A 20,388-nucleotide genomic window follows, 5' to 3' on the forward strand; every position below is an offset into this window, starting at 1 on the left:
CTGTTTTGTCTTGGTGTTCCTTTATTTCCTGTTTTTGTCTGATAGCTTTGGCCAAAATACTAAAGTAAACAGAAGTGGTGACAATAGGCATCATTGTTCTTCATTCTGTTTGGGCATCTTTGTCTTTTTCTTATTCTCTATAAGACTGAATTTTAAGAAATACTCTCCAGACACTTTAAGGAAGATAAACTTTCAGAGATGAGCTATATATTGGTGAGAGGGGAAACTGCATATGGAGGGGATGGTCGGTTAGAGACTGGTCTTCTTCCTGTCCCAAGTTTCCCCCCTTAACTCTGCTTTCAGCTCTGGGGTCAGAGGAGAAGAGTAGAGACACCTGAGTCCAGCCATCACCAGCCTTGCCGCTAGGCGGCACTCTGCTCCCCTCCTTGGTCTGTGCTTCCTAGTGGACACATTTAATCTGCTAAATCAGCTGAGACAACCATGGCAAGTCTTGAAATGACCCTGGCCAGGAAAATAATGCTGGGCAAAGCCACTCCACCTTTTTTAAGCCTGTGGTAGATTCAGCTGGTTTTGCAACTGGGCCTGGATTTTTCCAGATTTTCGAGGACCCTTTCCTCAGCATTATCTATGGATCTGGTCCTCCAGGCTACCCTCTCTGGCCCTGGAAGGGAACCCTGTGCCCTGGCTCCTGTGAGTGCCATTGTAATCAGATCTTGGTCCCCCGTGAGAAGTCTCTAGTGCTCCAACTCTTGACTGGCTCTTGCTTATGCCCCGCCTGGGCTAGTTCCCCTCTGTCTTCTTAGGTTTGCACGCTCATAGGTCAGTTAAGGGGCCATGATTTGGCCGTGGTGTCTAGCACTGTCTTCCTCCGCCACTCTTCATGGGCTGGGAGAGCCCCTGTCTTTCCCTGCTATGAAGTTGCTGCTCTCTACCTGATGCCTTCCAGGTTCCCTCCAGTATGAGAGGCAGCTCTTTACCTTATTGTAGAGCAAGAAGGACTCATGGACCTCAGATACAGGTCACCCCTGTTCCAGCTGCACACTTCTCAGGTACCTTAAGCTGAAGTGACCTGCTGCAGGGGTCTTGGTGGGATGTGTTCACTGAGGTTAGCCCCCAAATCCTAGAGCAGTACCTAGTGCAGAAGAGGCACTTGAGCCAATATTTATTGAATAGGTAAATAAATCAGATTTTGCTTGAAGGCAAAAAAGTGTAATAAAAGTGTAATAAATTCAATAACAGCAACCCACTTGCCTATCAGAGTAGGAGACCACTCTCTTATATTTGGCAAAATATTTGCCACTCATCCCAGGAAATAAAGGTGTCATCTGTATACTATATATTATTTAATACAGTAGGACTAAGCTGTCAAGTAAATACTTATGGGTGTGTAAGATTCCTAGGACTGGGGTAGGGGGTATAGGAGACATGATGAGTGACTGTTAATGGGTATGGGGTTTCTTTTTGGGTGATGAAAATGTTCTAGAATTGATTGTGGTAATAGTTGCACACCTCAATGAATAAACCAGAAACCATTGGATTGTGCACTTTAAATGGGTAAGTTGTACATTATGAGAAAAGACTCTCAATAAAGTTGTTATTAAAAGAAGACATGGACATTCAAACATCAGTTTTCACTCAGACAGAGAATCCTTTGGGTAGGCAATACAAGTTTTCAAAGTCCTGCCTCTTCCTTCCTCTCCCTCTTGGCTCCTCGCTAGCTGTGGCAGGGCAGGCTGCATGGAGGGCTACTCTGGGGGTCTGTCCAGCGTTCTGTGGGTCAGCTCGGATGGGGTGCTGGACTTGGATGAAGAAAGCGCGCTGAGGGGCTGAGAGGCTGCTGTCCAACACCCTTGTCCCCAGGCCAGGAATAATGAAGCTTTGCCAGGTTGGAAGCCACTACTTGCTTGAGGTTTTCCACAAACACAGGCCCAACTTGTAACAGGATTTCCAAGCTTCCAGGTAGCCCAACAAATGTGCCACATGTTTAATTATATGTGTTATGTAAAAACTGAAGCGCTGTCAGGAGACATCAGGAGCAAGCACCATACTCAACTGCTCAGAAATCCCTGAAAGAATCAAGGGCTCTAACGCCTGACAAGAAGGAGGAAACTGTTGCCGTGGGCCCCCGGCGCCCAGTCTACTTTCTGATTTTCTCCTGCTGTCAGCTGGTGTGTGCCTGGTCCCTATCACTCTCAGTTAAACAAAGGTAGGGTGGTCATGGTGGTGGGGATTAGCTAATGTACTTCACAAATTATTTTAATGGCACTGGGGACTCTATCTCCTCTCTCCTTCCATGAGTTCATGATTGACCAGAATAATCATAGTCCCTATGTCATAAAGCTGCAGAGAAGATTAAACCCAATAATGCGTGCAGTAGGCCTGCATGGGGAAGGTATGGATCGTGAGCATCCTGTTATCATTTTTTTTTAAGATTTTATTTTATTTTTATACAAGAACCGGGGTACAGGCCAGATGTGCGGGCGGGTGAGAGGATTCACCAGAGACAGAGTGGGGAACAGAACAGGCAGACTGACGAAATACACTGCTGAGGGGAGCAGTGGGCAAACAGGAGAGGTCTGCTGTGCCATGTGGGATTCTTGCTGGCTGGCCGGGATCGAACCTGCGCTGCAGAGGCTGCAGACAGCTTCACAGTGTGGCGCTCAACTGCCTGCACCACCAGGGAGGCCCAATCATTTATTATTAACCATAGCTGGAGTTGGTTGTGTCTAAGACGTCTATCTTGCCACACCACCCCATCAAGCTGCATCAGGCCCCTGTAGGGGTGATGCTTCATGAGCACTGCTGGGAGTGGGGGGGAGGGGGTTGTTTCTGGCAGAGGTGCCTCCTGCAAAGGGGAGTCACAGGAGGGTCCAGCTATGGGGTTTGCCTCTGGTCTCTGTTACTCCCCAGCCTGGCCAGTGTTACTCCCCAGCCTGGCCAGTTTCCTCATCATCCTTGTTTTCCTCATCAGGACAGTGGGTACGTTCTACTTTGCTGTTTTGAGGATTCTGGGGCTAATATTTGTAAGTGTTTAGCACATTGGAAGTGCCCATTTGTTAAACAAAAGGTGGGCTCTGCTACGGAGGGGGAGGGCAGTACTGTGCAGTCATGTTTAGAAGGTGGAGGTGAGGCTGAAGAGAACAGGTTCTGGGCATTTTCTCTCAGAAGGAAAAAGTGACACAAGGTGGAAAATATTTAAGAAGAAACCTGTTGAGACAATCGTGCACTTCAGTGGTGGAATTTTCCACCCCCTTGTCAGAAGACTTTTAGAAATGAGATAGACACTACAGATGGCGTACACGCGGCCTATGTGGAAACTGGAGACTGGGTTATCGTATGAATCTTAAGGTTGCGTTTGATGTAATACCAAGATCAGTTGTATGACCTGGACTTTGGTAAAACCTAAAACATGAATCAAGACAGGGAGACAAGTGCTAAGACAAAAGCAATCCAAAGGAGAATACAAATTTTTTTGCTATCTGGCTTCTCCTAAAGGGGTCTTTTGGTTTGTTTGGTTCAAGTATTTGGAAACCTCCAGGGGAATACAGGTCGTCACTTCAAACAAAACCAAATCCAGTGGTATTTACAATAGAAACCTACTGTACTATTATTCTGGTCAATCATGAACTCATGGAAGGAGAGAGGAGATAGAGTCCCCAATGCCATTAAAATAATTTGTGAGCTACATTAGCTAATCCCCCCCACCACGACCACCCTACCCTTGTTTAACTGAGAGTGATAGGGACACGGGCACACACCAGCTGACAGCAGAGAGAATCAGAAAGTCCCCTCCTCTTTGCTTTTGGAGAAATGGAACTATTGCATTGGGAAAGTTTCATTTGATATCCTGCCTTCCGATTATGAGACCAGAAGCCCTATTTTTGAATCTGTATTAAACTCCTTCTACGCAGTTTACTTCGCTCTTAGCTCTTAGTCCAGTCCTGAATTATTATTGGGCTCCAGTTTACCCCTTGATTCTGGGAGGAGAGACCACAGATGCCTCCACAGATCTCAGATGCCCCATGCTCATCCAGCCCAGAAGAGGGTGAGGGTACGACACAGACCCTTTGACTGTTCTTACTCTGAAAACCCAGTCTCCCACGTTTCTAGCACATGCAACACCGCCTGCCTACTGACCTGGCTCCCGGCTCCTTTGGCCCACGGGCTGTGGTCTGGGGCTGCTGGTGGTCAAGCCTGCAGAGGCGGGTGGTCTTGGCAAGGTGGTGCTGGTGGCCTCAGCTGCCATGGTTCCTGGTACCTGTGTCAGAGTGGCAGTCTGTGCAGTTGCCCCTGGACTTGATTTCTGATAGGCCTTTGTGGTCTCATCTGCAAGAAAATGAAATATCACTGGTGCTTACAAAATAGCCAGTATGCTCTTCAGGACCAATACAATAAATGTTTATTGAACATTAACTGTGCAAAGACCTGTGCTAGCCACTGTGGAGGGTGAGACCCACCTGCTCTAAAGAAATATACAATCTGGATGGTGCAATAAGGCAGTACACAAACTCAAGGTTAAATAATAATACAATGTTTAAGTGACAATTCAAAACAATAGCAACAAAGATTAATGTGCCAGACACCATGGACCTTTTTTGTTTGTTTCAATTAGCTTTAGCTTGGAGATAGAAGGTATTTTGGGGGCTTTCATTTTTACTTGCTTGATGTGTTCTAGTTTAGGTTGTTTCAGGACTAGTCAACTAATTCCTCTGGGCCCTAGTTTCCTCACCTGTCAAATGAGCAAGGGAACTACCTAGATGGTGAGGCCATCAGATTCTACGTCCAAGGGTCCTCTACATCACATGTGATGGCTAGACAGCTCCCCAGTGATGAAGGTGTCTCAGTTTGCTGGGCCCTGGGAATATCTCTGGAGGGTGAGGACAGAGAGACACATGCCCACCCAATGGTCATTGCTGGTTGTCTTGAGAACTGTGGGTCCATGCCAGTTGGAGACATGAAGTGGCCACAAAGTGGACATCACACTGGCCCTGGGAGGGAACAGTGGCTAGTTGCATGGCCTGCCAGACCCCATGGGGGGAGGGTGTCAGGGTAGGGTGAGGGCACCCCAGGTGCCGCTATCCCTGTGCATCTATAATAGTCTCCTGGGGCTGCTATGACAAATGACCACAAGTCTGATGGCTTAAAACAACAGGGATTTATTCTCTTACACTTCTGGATGCCAAAACTTCAAAATCAGTATCACTGGTCACTGGGTGACTTGCTAGGGAAACAGTGTCAGAACCAGGGCCTGGGGCCCTCCCTGCAGACAGATGAGGGGCAGGGGTGCCCACCCATTGCCCAGGCACTGGCAGCGGGTCACTTCCCTGACCCCATCATCAAGTGTGGGAACTGCTGCACTGACCCGGGAGAGCAGGTCAGCGAACAGCCCCTGGAACTGGCTGGAGCTGGGTCATTCCGTGTGCGTGGCAGGCCTTAGCCTGTCAGGGCAGGAGGGAAATGCCTCATTTACTCTGTTTCTAGCTTGCAGTTGGTGGCCTTTAAATCTGCCTGTAGACGGTGCCAGACAAATTGCTAAAGAGCTGGCAGGGGCCTCGGTGGTTAAGCCAGTCTTCACGCCATCCTTGGACAAAACTGAACCTTCGTGATTTATGACATTTCCATTACTTGAAAGGAATTGAGCTTTCATGACAAGTCCTAGGGAAGTCTCTAATTTCTCTAAAGTACTCTTCTGTCTCACCCTCTGGTAAACGCTACCAGGCATTAATGTCTCTTTAGGCAGATACAGACCCCCATCCTACCTACTTTAAAAAGCAAAAAACCATTTATATATTGTGAAATAGAATATGATTATTAATTTGGAGAAAATATATAAATGACCATACATTTTACTGCAAATGATTAATTAAACTGCAATTAAACTAAAATATGAAACTTTTACTTGCAAATCAAAGGAAAAAACATTTCTGTCACTTTAACTTTATAGACATTGAAAATATGAATGATCTTCTTGCTGACACTGGTGGCTAACTCTGAGGCTTCTGAAATGCCCCCTCTCCTCTGCCTTTGCTCATATTGATTTGCTACAGAGCAGATTAAATATCCTGAGGGCGGCCATTTGTGTTACTTGCATGGAACACAGATGCTTTTGAGTTTGTCATAAATTCAGCCAATAGAGCCGTCTCTCTGGTCTTTCATGAGCTATTGCTTCTGCCTGCTCTCATTTACAGATGAAAACTTTAAGGGGAGACAGAGAAAACATTCCTTTGCCTAGCTGCTCCCAAATCCTTACTGAACACAGTGTCCTTGATATGACCCAAAGTCTGTAGGGGACCACGAATTCTTCACAGGACAGGCATTTTTTGGAGCCATTTGAAATAGATCAGGAAAATAACTTCTTCATATAATCTCAGATACAGGGAAGTTTGATCTCTTTTCAAGGGAAAACTTACCAAAACTCCCCTTAGGCTCTTAACATAGTGCTCTTTGGACAAGGTTAGGAACAGTTCTAGACAAGCCCCTTCTCAACAGCTGCAGGAGGTGCTCGGTGCTCCCTCCACCTGGCTCATCACTAGGATCACCGTGGAGGTGTTGACATGCAGATTCCAGCCCCTACACATGAGATTCTGATGCACTGGCTCTGGGGTGACCCTTGGAACTTTGAGGTGAGAACCATAGTCCGGTCAGGCTGAACTCCTGGCCCCAGCCCTCAGCAGTCTGGCCACTAAAGCTTTCTGCATCTGGTTTCCTTTGTTGCGAAATGGGGGTGGACAGATCTATTTGGCCAGGTGGTTGTCATGGAGGTTGTGTCTGTAAGGGACACACACAGGGCTTGGCACATGGTAGGCATTTGATGAGTGACAGTAGGTGACTCTAGTCACCATCAGATGCTTCCCCTTTCCCAGTGAAAAGCAGTGCTTTCAGTAGGTGTCAAATTTCCTCCATGTAACAAGGTGACATGGAGCAGATACTGAAGCCAGTGTAGCAGCAATGCCTACAGTCAGGGCGATGGGGGGAGATTTGACTTTTTCCACCATTAATTCATTATATGCTTTAGAGTTATAGATAAGGGCAGGAAATCTATTCCTGGAGTGTCCATAGAGGCCTGGACATGGCCTCTTTTAAATAAGCATTTCTGTTCATCACAGTCCTGGAAGTTGGTCCAAGTATTCCTACTTTTAAGAAAAGGAATAGACTCCAAAAGGCCAAGAAACATTACTAAGCTCAAACAGACAATAGATAGCAGAGCCAGAATTTAGGCCCACATTTATTTGATTCCAAATTCCATGCCATTTTGCACAGGAAGCAAAGTGGAAGGCTACCATCCAAAACTTCAAGATTCCTGATTGTGGGTCCCAACAGGGCTGGCCCGAAGTATCTAGAGCTCTGAAAGAAGCAGTATTATTCTCAAGAGAGGAAGAGGGCTGACTTGGTGGGTACTGGCAGTAAGGGCAGGGGTGTCTTGGGATGTCAAACTCATCACAATAAATGTTGGCTTGATTTCTTCTGGGAGAGGATGGAGCAAATGGTCTAAGGGACCATGAGTGGGTTTTCCTGATACTCAGCAGCCTCCAACCAGGATTTATGTTTCTTTCTCTTGCTGTAGGGACAACGAGGTGCCTTCACATTTTTTGGTGAACTACAGAGCAACACTTTACATGTTTTTATTTAGCTCAGAATAGCTTGAGGAGGTAGCTAAATAACAGTTGCCTGTTGGTGGTTGCTAACTGCCTGGAGGGACAGAATTTAAATCTCAGGAATGTCTGTCCTCAGCAGGAACTGCACCGGCAAATCAAGATGCTTTCTATTTTTTGAGTGAGATAATTTCCCATGGAAGAAGGTTGTTCTGCCTTTGGGGGTCATCCTAGCCTGATTTACCTGTTAACTTGCATTCCTGGAGAGATTAGGAAGCATTTTATGGGGCATGCTGGGACACTAGAAACTGCTGGTCCTCATCTCCATCTCTTCTGCTTCCTCCAACTTCTAAAAGAATATTATCATTTGAGAAAGAGTAATAATGAAGGGGCTACCCTTCTATGGTTCTCACTGGGAATTTTCATTTGCATTGGTAAAAGCTTACTCCATGGGGGGATTATAACTTTGAAAGAGAAGTTCCTCTCTCTTGAAACTGGGCAAGTTTAGCTCAGAATCTGGTACATGGAAGGTGCTCAATATATGTTTGTTGAATGAATGAATGAATGAATGAATAAATAGGCACGTGAATGACTAAACAGTTTTTTAGACTCTGACACTATGGATGATCTTGTAATAACAGAAGGCTGCTAGTGCTACCCGGTGATGGTATCACCAAAGATTGATATTTGTAATAAATGATGCTTGTATCACCTGATATTTAAACTACAGTATTTGCAAAAATTAAATTTATGTGTCAACAAAAATGTCAAAAAGGTGCCCTGGCTCCCTCGCAGCTCCCTGAGGTCAGAGAGTCAGGAATACGGAACAAGTGCTAGCTGGGGGTGGTTATAGAAAGTGGGGTCACAGTGCTTGGGGTAGACAGAGAATTTTAGAATTGACCTCTACCGTGGAGGACTTAGAAACCAAATAGATTTCCTTTCTTCCAACTTCAGCTGCTTTGAGGGCAAACAGGGTCTGAGCAGGGCAGGGCTTAGAAAGGTGTCCTCGGGAGAGATACTGCACCTTCACAAGGGTCAGCTTCCTTACCTGAAAATGGGAATGGCAAGTACTCAGCCTTGGAGCTAGTCCAGGTGTCTGACCCAGAGAAGACACTTCCTATTTGATAGCTATGATCACAGGAGATTGTGGGGGGGCCCTGCCTGTTGTCTGGGTTCTGGCTGAGCCCAATGCCAGAGTCAGAGGCCCCCAAGTACCTCTGCTGTAAATGAGGAGAGGAGTCACTGAGTTTCCACAGGTGGGCCATTGCATAGAACTTTCCCAATCACATATTGGACTAATTAAGAAGTCATTAAAGATCTATTGGAGCAATAACTGGGAGAAAAATGAGAAACTTTTCCTATTTGTATGTCAAGGCTCTCAAATCAGGACACTTTACATTCACTGTATTAACATCAGAAAGGAGAGATAATGGTGTAGAGAGGGGAGGCTAGAGCCAGACTGAGTTTGAGTCTCAGGTCTGCTACTTGCTAGCTGTGTGGCAAAGGGCAAGTCACTAAACTTCTCTGTGCTGCATCTTCCTCAAACTGTAAAGTAGAGCTAATAATATACATCGTGGTACTGGGGTGATTAAATACAATAGTCAGGTAGAGCTTTTAGAACAATACCTAGAATACAGCAATGATAACTTCTATAAATGCTAACTTATACTGCTATTCTTAAACTATGTTCATTTTAGATGCATGACCAAGTCAGCTATTCCATCAAGTTTCTGGAAGCATTGCAAAATCCCATTATAAAGCAATTTTCAGCTTGTCTTTCTATGTCTAAAGACAATAATGCATAGTTCTTACTTTAAAACAGATAAAGGCATAGTTTTTCCTGGCTTGAGGTCTACCTGTACTCCTTTTGAAGACTGTATGAAGCTGGGCTGGCACAATCTCACAGGCAGTGTATCTTTGGCATAGGCTATTGAGATTAGTCACTTGCTGTTGCCACATAAACCACATCATCCTCTTTGCTTCCCTTTATTTCACACCTAAGTAGAGACAGCCTTTCCCCTTCAACTTTCAGGGCACATTTCCAGACAGAATGTCAGGTCAGCTTCTAAAGTAATAATATAACAGAAATTCAAGACACCAGTAATTGTGAATAAAAATGATAGAAACACAGAGACAGTCTTAGAATTGTGAAAACAAAAACTAAAGGCCTACTCTTCAGCCCCAGCCATCTGATTCCACTGATAGCTGTGCCCTCATTTCTGGCATCTGTTAAAATATTACCGGGCTCAGTGGAGCCTGTCCGGTTAAGATGTTAATTTCAGCTCTGTCTCCTAAAACAGAATATCGCATATTTACAAACTCAGAAGCTTTCGATGAAATCACACATGAACACTTGCCTGCTTTGGCAGCTGTACTCTTAGATGATGAATATGTAAGAACCGATGGATAGGTTGCACCCTTTTGGGATTTACCTTCTGCAAGAAAAGAAAAAAAAAAAGATTTCTTGAGAGTTCTAGAGTTTTTAGATGGTTATGCACTGATTAGTAGATTTCCTTCACCCAATTTATTTTTCTTGAGTTTAAGAAGATCAGTCTTCCTGCATGCGGAATTGTTGATTGCAGTGAGAAAGTGAAATGGCATTTTGTTTTCCTGTATAGTCTAAGTTTTATTAATATTAGAAAGGAAGCAATAAAATTTCCATGACTTGGAGTTAACATTAGCAACCCTGATTTTGCCCATGAAGATGTGAGGTGTAAGCTAAGGTTTCAGAGAAGTGGCTTTGAATGTTTAATTAGGTCAGTAGATGAATGTCAAACACTGCTGTGTGCTCCTTGTGGATGCTGGAGAGGCTTGTCACAGGCAGGGCAGGCAAGGTGGCCACCTCCCACCTTCCAGACCCTGCAGGGAAGGGACGCCTGAAATGCCACATAGGAGTAGGAACTTTGCTCTGCAATGGGAAGGGATGTGCCACTGAAATATAGAAGTCCCCTGGGGTACTCTAGGAACAATGCTTGGAACAGTGTCTAGCATGTAGGAGATGCTCAAAAGTATTTGGTAAAGGAACATCGTTATACTTGGGTAGCTGTTAGTATTCAAATACCCTTCAGAGATCTCACGTGCTATCCAATATTTACATCTAATCATGAAAGCATTTAAACTCTCAACCTAGGGAATCTTTTCATAGGGATGTGGCTTAGGGAATGGAAAGCCCATGAAGTTACAGCAAAATTTAGTGCATGGTTTTGCCAAAGATCCTGTTGGCACAGGAACTGTAGAGTCATGAATTAGAGTAACAGGATCTCAGGAGGGGCCAGAGGTAGGAGTGGGGACAATGTAGGTTTCTGTTTCTACTTTGATGTTAGTTAACTACCTTACTGTATAAGATTCATTGTTTTTCTTTTTTCTTTTTAAAGCTTTATTTAGTTGTACAAGAACTGGGGTACAGTCAAAGGCACAGGAAGGTGAGAGAATTCACGAGAGACAGCAGGGAACAGAACAGGCAGACTGACTGAAGACACTGCTGAGGGGAGCAGTGGGCGAGACAGGAGAGGTCTGCCGCGCCATGTGGGTTTCTCCCTGGCCAGCTGGGATTTGAACCCATGCTGTAGAGGCTGCAGACAGCTTCACAACGTGGCACTCAACCTTCTATGCCACTGGGGAGGCCCTAAGATTCATTGTTTTTCATTCAGAAAATGGGCCTAGTGGTATCTGATGGCCTAGGGGTTGTCTCAGCGCTATCACCACCGTGGCCTGAGTTTGATCCCTATCCAGGGAGCAGCAGACCTCTCCTGTCTCACTCACTACTCCCCTCAACAGTATATTTCAGTAGATCCACCTGTTCTTCTCCCCTTTTGTCTCTGGGGAATCCTCTCAGCCCCTGCACCTCTGGCCTATACCCCAGTTCTTCTATGCGTAAATAAATAAATAAATCTTAAAAAAAGATGATATGATCTCCTTTAAAAAAATACAGATAATGATATGGACCAATTTACTACACAAAGTAGGATCTAAGGGGGGAAAAGTTAAAATGTTTGCAAAGCATAGAGGAGCAAAAATGTTGTATTACTACAAATGCCACTCAAAGTGGGCATGAGGCAAAATGTTTGGGGTTACTCAAATTGCTTCATCTAGAAAGAGACATTGGCAGCTCCAGGTCTTCTGCCCTTGTCCAGGCCTGCTCCAAATAGTGGCCGAGGCATCAGAATGCCACAGACCTCTCCCCACTTTCTAGTCTCACATCTAAAATCCTCCTGTTCTTTTTGTTTCTATTCAAAATGAAAAGGAGCATGAGCTCAGTTTCCTGAAATGTGAATCAATGAACAAGCAGGCAGAATTAGGAGGTCTCCCCCTGACCTTTCTGATCCGGGCTGTAGGAAGATTGAGCTAATAAAAATGCACATCCCCCTTGGTACCCCCTCCAGCTTGCCCAAGTGAATTAATTAAAAAAGCACAGTGACTTATGGAAATTAGAAGTGAAAGAACCTGAGGAAAGGTCACAAAGACAGCGCTCTGAGCCTTCAGGGAGGATTCGGCCATGATCTCTGGAAAAGTGCTGGCTTCTGGCTTCTGAAGAGTGGGGTGTGTACCTGGGTGGCCAGTCAGGGGATGGGCTCGTGGGGCAGTGTGCTCTCCTAGCTCCTCCATCTGAGGGAGACGCCTCACCAGTGCAGAGACATGGCTGTTTATGGTTGTTGGCAAAAAGTGTTCCCAGGTGGAATAAAGGGACATAGAAGTTGAGATTTTTGGGAAATCATCTCAACAGATTGATTTTCATTAAAAAAAAATCATCTCTCCTCTCATGGACTTAATTTTTCTTTTAAACCTGTTGGGAGTCTTGGATTATAGGCTAAGTACTTTAGATTGAAACACTCTTGGTAGACACCTAAGTGGAGGTTGTATTTCTCTCCATGCTGGACAAATGTGTATCCTAAACATCAGGATTTTTCATATGGTCCTTATTCTGGATTCTTCGTTACAAGGCAAGCCTCTCAGTCCTGTGGTTAGGGACCTCCCTCTATCTGGCCTGGAAATTGGTCTAATTTGAGCCCTAAGTGTATGGAACTTTTCAAGAAGACGAAACAGGGATGGCTCAAGTTGGGAAGGTCCCTAAAACATCTGTATTCTTACTATCAAGAATCAAGGGATGGGGCCTCCCCTGGTGCACAGTGGTTGAGTGCTGGGCTGTGAAGCTGCCCATGGATTCTGCAGCACTGGTTTGATCCCCAGCTGCCGGCGAGGGTCCCACATGGCGCGCAGACCTCTCCTGCTGCACTCACTGCTCCCCTCAGCAGTGTACTTCGTCAGTCTGCCTGTTCTGTTCCCAGCTCTGGCTCTGGTGAATTCTCTCACCCTCCCGTGCTTCTGACTGTACCCAGTGCTTGTATAAGTAAATAAATAAATCTTTAAAAAAAAAAAGAATCAAGGGATGATAGTTAGAATTGGGGCCTACAGGTGCCAAAACACTACCCAGGTTGGAGGCCTCCTGTGTTATGAGACCTTTCTCTCTTCCTTGCCATTCTTGGTCTTCCAGAGGTGCTGCCTTCTTAGAAGAGTTGCATGGCTCCTGATCCTAATGGGATGTCAGGAAAGTTTACTAGAATCTAGCTTAAAATCCTATGGAGCTTCTTTAGGTAAAATGGAAGATTTGAGGTCTGGAGCAGGGTAAGTACAAGGTGAGGAGGGAACTTTGTGTAATGTTCAGTACACTGAGCACATGTTCAAAGCTTGAAGGGCTCCCGCTAGTCAAATTTGGAAAATCTGACCACTAAAAAGGGTAATGATGAGAATAGATTATAATAGACAGTGTTTTTAAAATTGATCTCTAAGTAGATAGAGGTACATGAAGAAAATAGCTGTGGAGAGGGGAAAGGAACACTTTCCTTTAAGAATACTAGAAGGAATGGAAGATTGGAACAATTATAATCTGGCAATTACTAATTCAGTTCTTTCTATAGAAATATTAATGGATGTTAAAGTCTTTGGCTGAATAAGTCTTTCACACTGTTTTGCAGATTGCTTATTGATTACAGGAATCTTTATTATGGAGAGAGATTGCAAAGTATCTAATGTTTTGATGCTAATCGAATTTAACATAACCAATAATTGGTGATATTGACATTTGTGCCTCCTGAGAAGACCAATATGATATGACATGATGATAAGCTATGATTCTACCTACATAGCGTTCTCGCTACAATATTTAACCTGGATCCAATCATGAGGACGCTGCAGTGTTTAAAATGAGCAATTGGAACCATTTAATATTTCCAGACTTTGTAGCAATTTTTCACTGTAATTATCATTCATTGTTTCATGATCCTATTTATCAAAAGAATGAATGCTTCCGATTTTTATGAAATAAGTTGGGCCATAAAATAAAACTAACAGCACATTGAAAAGAGCACATTTCATCCAAGGAGGTCACTTAACACAAACACCCCAGGAACAATAAATAGTGTTCCTACCCCCCCACCCTGAGGGTGGGCGTACCCGAGACAACGAAGGATTCTCTCCACCGTGGCAGGGACAACGACTGGACTCCATTGGAATAACTGCCTTTGTAGCCAGACTGTCCAGCAACTTTCTGAACAAGTATTTTTCCTCCAGAATTACTGAGCACACCACTACAAAGAGAGGAAAAATAATTTTTGAAGGAAAAAACATGTTTGATGTCATCAGAAGATTACATTACCAGCCTGCATCTTTATTTAGAGATAGGAGAGCAAGGAGGTTAAGAAGAGGTTTACCTTGATCTTAACCTCAACACCCCAGCCCCCCAAAATGGCAACTCTATGGCACTGCCAGGTACCTGATTTCCCAGGAAGACTGTCCTTTTTTTATTTTTAATTTAAATTAAATTAATTTTTTTCTCCAAACTTATTTCCGTACATCATCGTTCATTTTGTACAGTAATTGGCTTCTCCCCTCAGGTGTAGTCCCTGAAGCTCTCCCACCACCAGAGGCCCTTGTGTGCTTCCCTCCCCGGCTTTGACCCCTCCCTCTCTCTTCCTGTTCTTCTCTTATTACTGACCAGATTGTTCATTCTGTCAGAGAGTCCAGAGTTTTCTCTTTACCTCCATGCTTCCAATTTCTTTTCCTTGGTTTTCTCATTCCCATTAGTTCTTTTAGGTAAAACCTCTTTCCTGACAATTCCTAATTGGGTTTGTAACCTCACAGGATGACCCCAGTTATTTCAGAAGGTGATATGGAATTTGGAAAAGGAAATTATACCTTTTATTGGGGCAAGAGAAGGAAGCTATGCAACTAAATTAATTATAAAGAATTCCCCCAAACTGGAAATAGTTTCTTTAATTTCTAGGAATCAAATCATGATGAGACAGTAACTCACATAGCCACTTCTTTCCTTCTATGTACTAGAGACAAGGGCTCCATTCTACCCTACACATCACTTTCACATTGTCATTTTCTTTACCCCAGAGCCCTAAAAATGGCTCCTTTGGGTAGCTGTGATTTACGATACAGGGGAGCTAAAAAAGTGCTTAGACTTATTCCGATCAACACCTTTCCTTCCCTGTAGGAATGAGAGTTGCTGTTTCCTGCCCCCCACCTTCATGGCCAGTCAACATCTTTCAACACTTGACTTTCCAATGACCCACAAGGCCAGAAATTGATAATAATACATGACATGTAAAGCACTTAATTGCTTTAAAATCATTCCCACATACAGAATCTCATTGGATCCTCCAAGCTCGGCTGAGACGTAGAGTGGAGGGAAAACTGCTATTCCCATTTCATAGAATCAGGCTTAGACAGGTTGAGTGACATTGTTGTAGAGCAACCCCGATACAAAACGGGGTGCCTGACTGTGGGTCCTCACCCGTGCTCTTAAAAGGACTTATCAATGCTCTACTGCAGGCACACGCGAAAGGTTAATAAAAGGTTTATTTACAAGGGAAGGGGAAATGAGGAAATGTACAGCTCAGGGAGAAAAGTGGGAGACAAAGTTTTAAATGTGTCCTACCCGATCCGCCGATCTGGAATCCCAAATGGCACTCTGAGAGCTGGCCGCAAGCCAGGAGCCGTGAAGCCAGGAGGCGAGCGATAGCGAGCCCCCCAAGGCCCATGTGTTTGGTTTTTATACCCAACCTGGCTGCCCAACTCCACCCTCAGGTCCCAGCCACCCTCCCTTTGGTGGTGATGGGATTTGTCTTTCCCAATGTCTTGATGGCTTTAGTCTGGGGTGGGGGTGGGGTCCACAAAGCCTGTATGGGATTAGCTCATGACATCATTTCTCCCTAACAACATCAGATTTTGTAACTAATAAATTGAAAGGCAGGAAGGTGAGCCCAGGAATCTTGGGTTTGTCCCACTTGGGCACAGATGCCACTAGGTTTCAAAACACAGGTATTTTATAACATTGGTTCCTCATTACTCGCTCATGTCTTTGTGTGCCTACCTTCTCTTCTTTCAGAACCTCTCCTAATGGGGTTACCTCACTTCCAGCTGCAGCTCTCAGCTCCCCTGACAGAGATTTCCACCCACACATTTCTTTTCCTATTGCTTTGTCCCTCTGGAGAGCCCAGAGTCCTTCTACTTCTGCCCGACTAGGCTTTGCTCCGTCCCTAATGCTTCCTTTTCCACAGAGATTCTGAACAGCCTACAACGCCCCTTTCTACCCCTTCTAATGTCTTAGCATCTTATCTCATGACAGGGACTGATTTTAATTGATCTTTTGATTTCCTAAAATTTTTTTGAGTTAATTTTGTCTCCCAACTAGACTGGAAATGCTCCTTATGGAAAAGGACACTAATTTATGCTTCTGTATTGGAAGGTCTGTCACTGGTGTCAAAGCACAACTTATTCTGATTTTCAAAAGCCATTTGTTACTCTCAGGATTGCATAAGTTCATTTCACAGTGGGAGTGTGAAATCAGCCACGGTGTGAATATTTACACCACAGGAATTGGCAAGTCAGTTCCCTACACCCCACTCCCCATTTGTAGAGTTGGTTGTTAAACATGAACATACTACTCGTATAGGCTGAGAATTCTAATTACTAAAAAAAATTAATCCTGTGGTGCCTTTATTTATAATTAATGGGGAGAATAGAAATCACTCTTACCATTTTCTTTTCCCTCAGAAATTGTTCTGCCTTGGATTTGTATTCCATTGTATTGAGGAAACATTGTGTGCACATACCTGCTCCTTTGTGAGAGTCAAGCACTGCAGCTGCTACCCCAGTCAAGGGAAGGGGACCTCTGCTGAGCTCTGTCAGGCTCCTTAGGGGGAACAGGAGGACCAGGGGGGTCTCAAGCTGGACTGGACTGCTTATTTCACTACTGAGAGATTTGTAAGACTGGAAACCCAGACTTTGGGGAAGCTCCGGATGCAGAAATGTTGAAAATATCTTATGAGATTTTCCTGTTGGAGACAAGGGTGAAGCCTCACCCTTGTAGGTGGCTATAGCTGGAGGACCTGGATATTTCTAGACATTTCTAGAGGAGGATAGATCCTGGGAGGTGCGTGGTCTATAAACTACAGGAGGCGACAGTAGTTCATGGAGGTGGATATACAGGAGACTTGACCACCATAGGAGATTCCGAAGGTGGGGCAGAGCCTGAAATAGGCTGTGGCTTCATTTTTTTTTTTAAGATTTATTTTTATTTATTTATGCACACAAGAGCTGGGGTGTAGGCCAGAGGTGGGGGGTGGTGAAAGGATTCACCAGAGACAGAGTGGGGAACAGAACAGGCGGATCTACTAAAATACACTGGTGAGGGGAGCAGCGGGCGAGACAGGAGAGGTCTGCTGCGCCATGTGGGTAGCTCCCTGGCCAGGGATCGAACTCGTGCTGCAGTGGCTGAGCTAGCTTCATAATGCTGAGACTTAATTCCTTGCACTACCAGGGAGGCCCTTGTGTCTTCACTTATTTGACAATGCGGGTTCAGAGCTACAAATAATTTGGAGAATATGTAAATGTGAGCTCATTTTTATCTTCACTCAAGGTTAGGAACTTGATATATATTTCTTAAAGAGCAAAACCAGCTCAATTTCTGTGCTTTCTCCTATGCCCTAGATGAAGCTGGATGTGGCCGTGAGGTTCACCTCCTTCCCAGTCCTGGCACCAGGGTACTGGGATTAGCTAAACTCAGCTTCTTGGCCATAGAGAAGGGACTGCTCACTGCAAGGCCAGGTTTGGACTGGCTGCTATTCTACTGGTGGGCATCTGCTCAAAAATCAGTGTGAAGCATACTCCGCAGGGAGAAGACCCCTCACAGAGAAATCGCCCCTTTTGCCCAGTGCTTGGTTCCATTTTAAATACAGTAGTTAGTTCAGGACATGCCAGAGTCAAAATATGATGCCTCAAATCTCAAATATGTTCATGATCCCTTTGGTTTGAGAGAATCAAGGGATTCACTCATAAAAAATAACATCTAAGCATGATATAGTGTATGAATATTAAATCTTTTAAGCTAAATATGAATTTCTAAGCCTAAGCGTGGTCTCTCTGGCTTCCCAGGTCTGACTGTGGAGGACTCTGGCGGTGACAGGCGGTCCCTCGAGCACTTTCTATTCATGTCTCTGTATTAAATCCTGCCTCCTGAAAACAGACTGTTTGTGAAAAATGAAACTGATAGTATCCATTTTCCCTTAAGACCTCTATTCATCCTCCCCATGGATAATACTTTTTTCCTAATAGAGTTTCCCACTAGATCAGTCACTGGGCCAGGAAGCTACACTGGCACTCAGAAACTCAAGTAGCAAATCTGGTTTTTTTGAAACATTTAAGCTCTTCTCTGTCCCTCTTTCTCCATTTATATTCTTTGCAGCAAGTTCCTACACTCCAATCCACACTGGGATTGCTCTCCTTGCCCTTCTGACTTTCTCCCAGAGCTCTGTCTGTTCTTCTTACAGCCTTCCCCAGTGCTAACTGCTCCAAAGCATACACCACCCCCCACTCCTCGCTTTGTACCCTAAGCAGAGCTGGACCTTTCCTATCCCCTCTCCCCCCACCAGTTCTTAAGTAAAAGTGTCACCTGGGCTGTGCGCTGGAAGTCAGGGACACAAATTCTGATCCTGGACAAGCATGGAAGGAGCCATTTAATTAACTTCCTATGCCTCAGTTTTTCGTCTAACAAATGGGTATGCTAACAGCAGCCTCATAGGGTTAAGATGATGCTAGAAGGAGAGAATCATAGTGTGAGGATATAGGATTACTGTCATTATGTTGACATCTATGGGGAGTCAAAATTTGGTTCTCTACCTCATAGGAAAGGCAAGAGAGAGCCAGCAGGCCCAACAATCTCAGATCACGACAGAAAAAACTTGAGTAACCTTAAAACCTGTCAGATTCTGTTGCAGATGCCAGTGTCTACAGAGACACAGACTGGAAAATGCTGCTGGTGTTGGTGTATTGTAGAGGCATGCACATATATGTGTAATTCATGAATATGTGTATTCATGTATGTGAGCATGAATATGCATGTTCAGGAACAAGCAGAAGGTGTGCATGTGTGTGCAAGCACAAGATACATGGAACCATGCATGCGCATGAGCAAGCAATTTTGTGGGACATGCACATGTGTATTTGTGCACGTAGGTGTAGATTTGTGTATGTCCTTTTTGCATGAAGTTAACTTCTGGGTGAAAGCAAAATATTTTTATTTCATGGTACAGATTTAAAAAACAGCATTTTTCTCCTGTCCTCTTTCCCGGCTCCCAAATCAGCTGACCAAGCAGTACCACCTGTCTTGCTCCTTGTTTTTCCTGTTGGCATTTGTTTCCAAACCATCAGCTTAGCTGTGAGATTTCTTCTGCAAACTTTTGTACCTTCCTTAATCTTATTATTTCCTTGCTTCATAATACAGTAAGAACAAAAGGCTTTATATCACCAGGAACTTTGGTTTCCGTCATGAACATGAAAGAGTAGAACTCTCTAGAGAAGTCAGAACACATAGGGTTGCATAATCCCATGGGGTAGGGTGGCTGGATGAAATACAGGGTGCTCAGTTAAATTTGTACATTTTTGCTTGCTCAATGAGGGGAAACTTGTACCAGGCTCCCCATGCGCGCCCTGCTTGCTAGTGAATAAGTAGCTACCCACCTATGGATCGCAGCGCCACACACACTGGAATAGGATGCGTAGATATTAGTGCCGTAAACGTGGTATTTGGGGTCTTGGCATCCCGCTGGACATTTCACAACAAACTCGGGATTGATGATCTTTCCAGCTTTGACATCACAACTGATCTGAGGCACAGCTGGGAATGCAAAAAGAGGTGAAAATTTTACCTTGTGCTAGCAGCTTATATATGAGATGACTCTAAGTCTTAGCTGTTCATTTACTTGATCTCTAAAAGCCAGCATCTGGGCTGATGCTGGGCCTCTCCACAAAATGAAAACAAAGATGTGATTGGGATGTTCCTCAGACCAAAACAACGACAATGACCATCCATTGCATTTAACCTGCAGAGAGCAAAAATAAGAGACTTATTCTTGGCTTGTTTGGACAATCAATTAATGGAAGAAGTGAGATCTGGGAAAAGACTTCCTCCAGTGGCCAGAAACGCTGCCTTGAGTCCATGCGGGGGAGTGTTGGCTTTTCAGAAGCCCCGGGTTAGCCCAGAAAAAGACAACCTTAGAGGAGGAGAAGATGTTCCAGGAAGGCACATGCAGGAGCATGGGCCTTGGGGTCAGGACAAGGTGGGCAGGCTCGGGAGCCTGTAGGGACCCCGGGGCTAGGCAGAACTGGATCAGGTGAGGGAGGTTTGAGAGCTTATGTTCTGTGAAGGACGTGGAATTCGATGGAACATTTTTGGACAAGCTGCATAGATCAGTTCAAGAGTATCTTCCTGTCCTAGATCCAGTCTCAAGAGGCAAGGATTTTTATCCCAGTCACATGAACACATGGTAGA

General features: G+C 44.6%; 1 protein-coding gene and 1 long non-coding RNA gene across 2 annotated transcripts in view; one reads left to right on the top strand and one right to left on the bottom strand.

Moving 5' to 3' along the window:
* Window positions 1–20,388, bottom strand: part of VIT (vitrin) — a 72,970-nt gene that overhangs the window by 35,209 nt on the left and 17,373 nt on the right. Inside the window, exons 3-6 of the mRNA XM_054701210.1 lie at window positions 19,578–19,734; window positions 14,004–14,137; window positions 9,911–9,988; window positions 4,099–4,287 (exon numbers count right to left, since the gene is read on the bottom strand). Coding sequence (XP_054557185.1) covers window positions 4,099–4,287; window positions 9,911–9,988; window positions 14,004–14,137; window positions 19,578–19,734 — 558 coding nt within the window. The remainder of the gene's footprint in view (window positions 1–4,098; window positions 4,288–9,910; window positions 9,989–14,003; window positions 14,138–19,577; window positions 19,735–20,388) is intronic.
* Window positions 1–20,388, top strand: part of LOC119259403 (uncharacterized) — a 63,493-nt gene that overhangs the window by 21,760 nt on the left and 21,345 nt on the right. The gene's annotated exons all lie outside the window — the stretch shown is intronic.

This window comes from Talpa occidentalis, unplaced genomic scaffold (genome assembly GCF_014898055.3).
Source record: "Talpa occidentalis isolate TD23 unplaced genomic scaffold, MPIMG_talOcc4v2.1 talOcc4.5, whole genome shotgun sequence".
In the NCBI taxonomy this organism is placed as follows: Eukaryota; Metazoa; Chordata; class Mammalia; order Eulipotyphla; family Talpidae; genus Talpa; species Talpa occidentalis.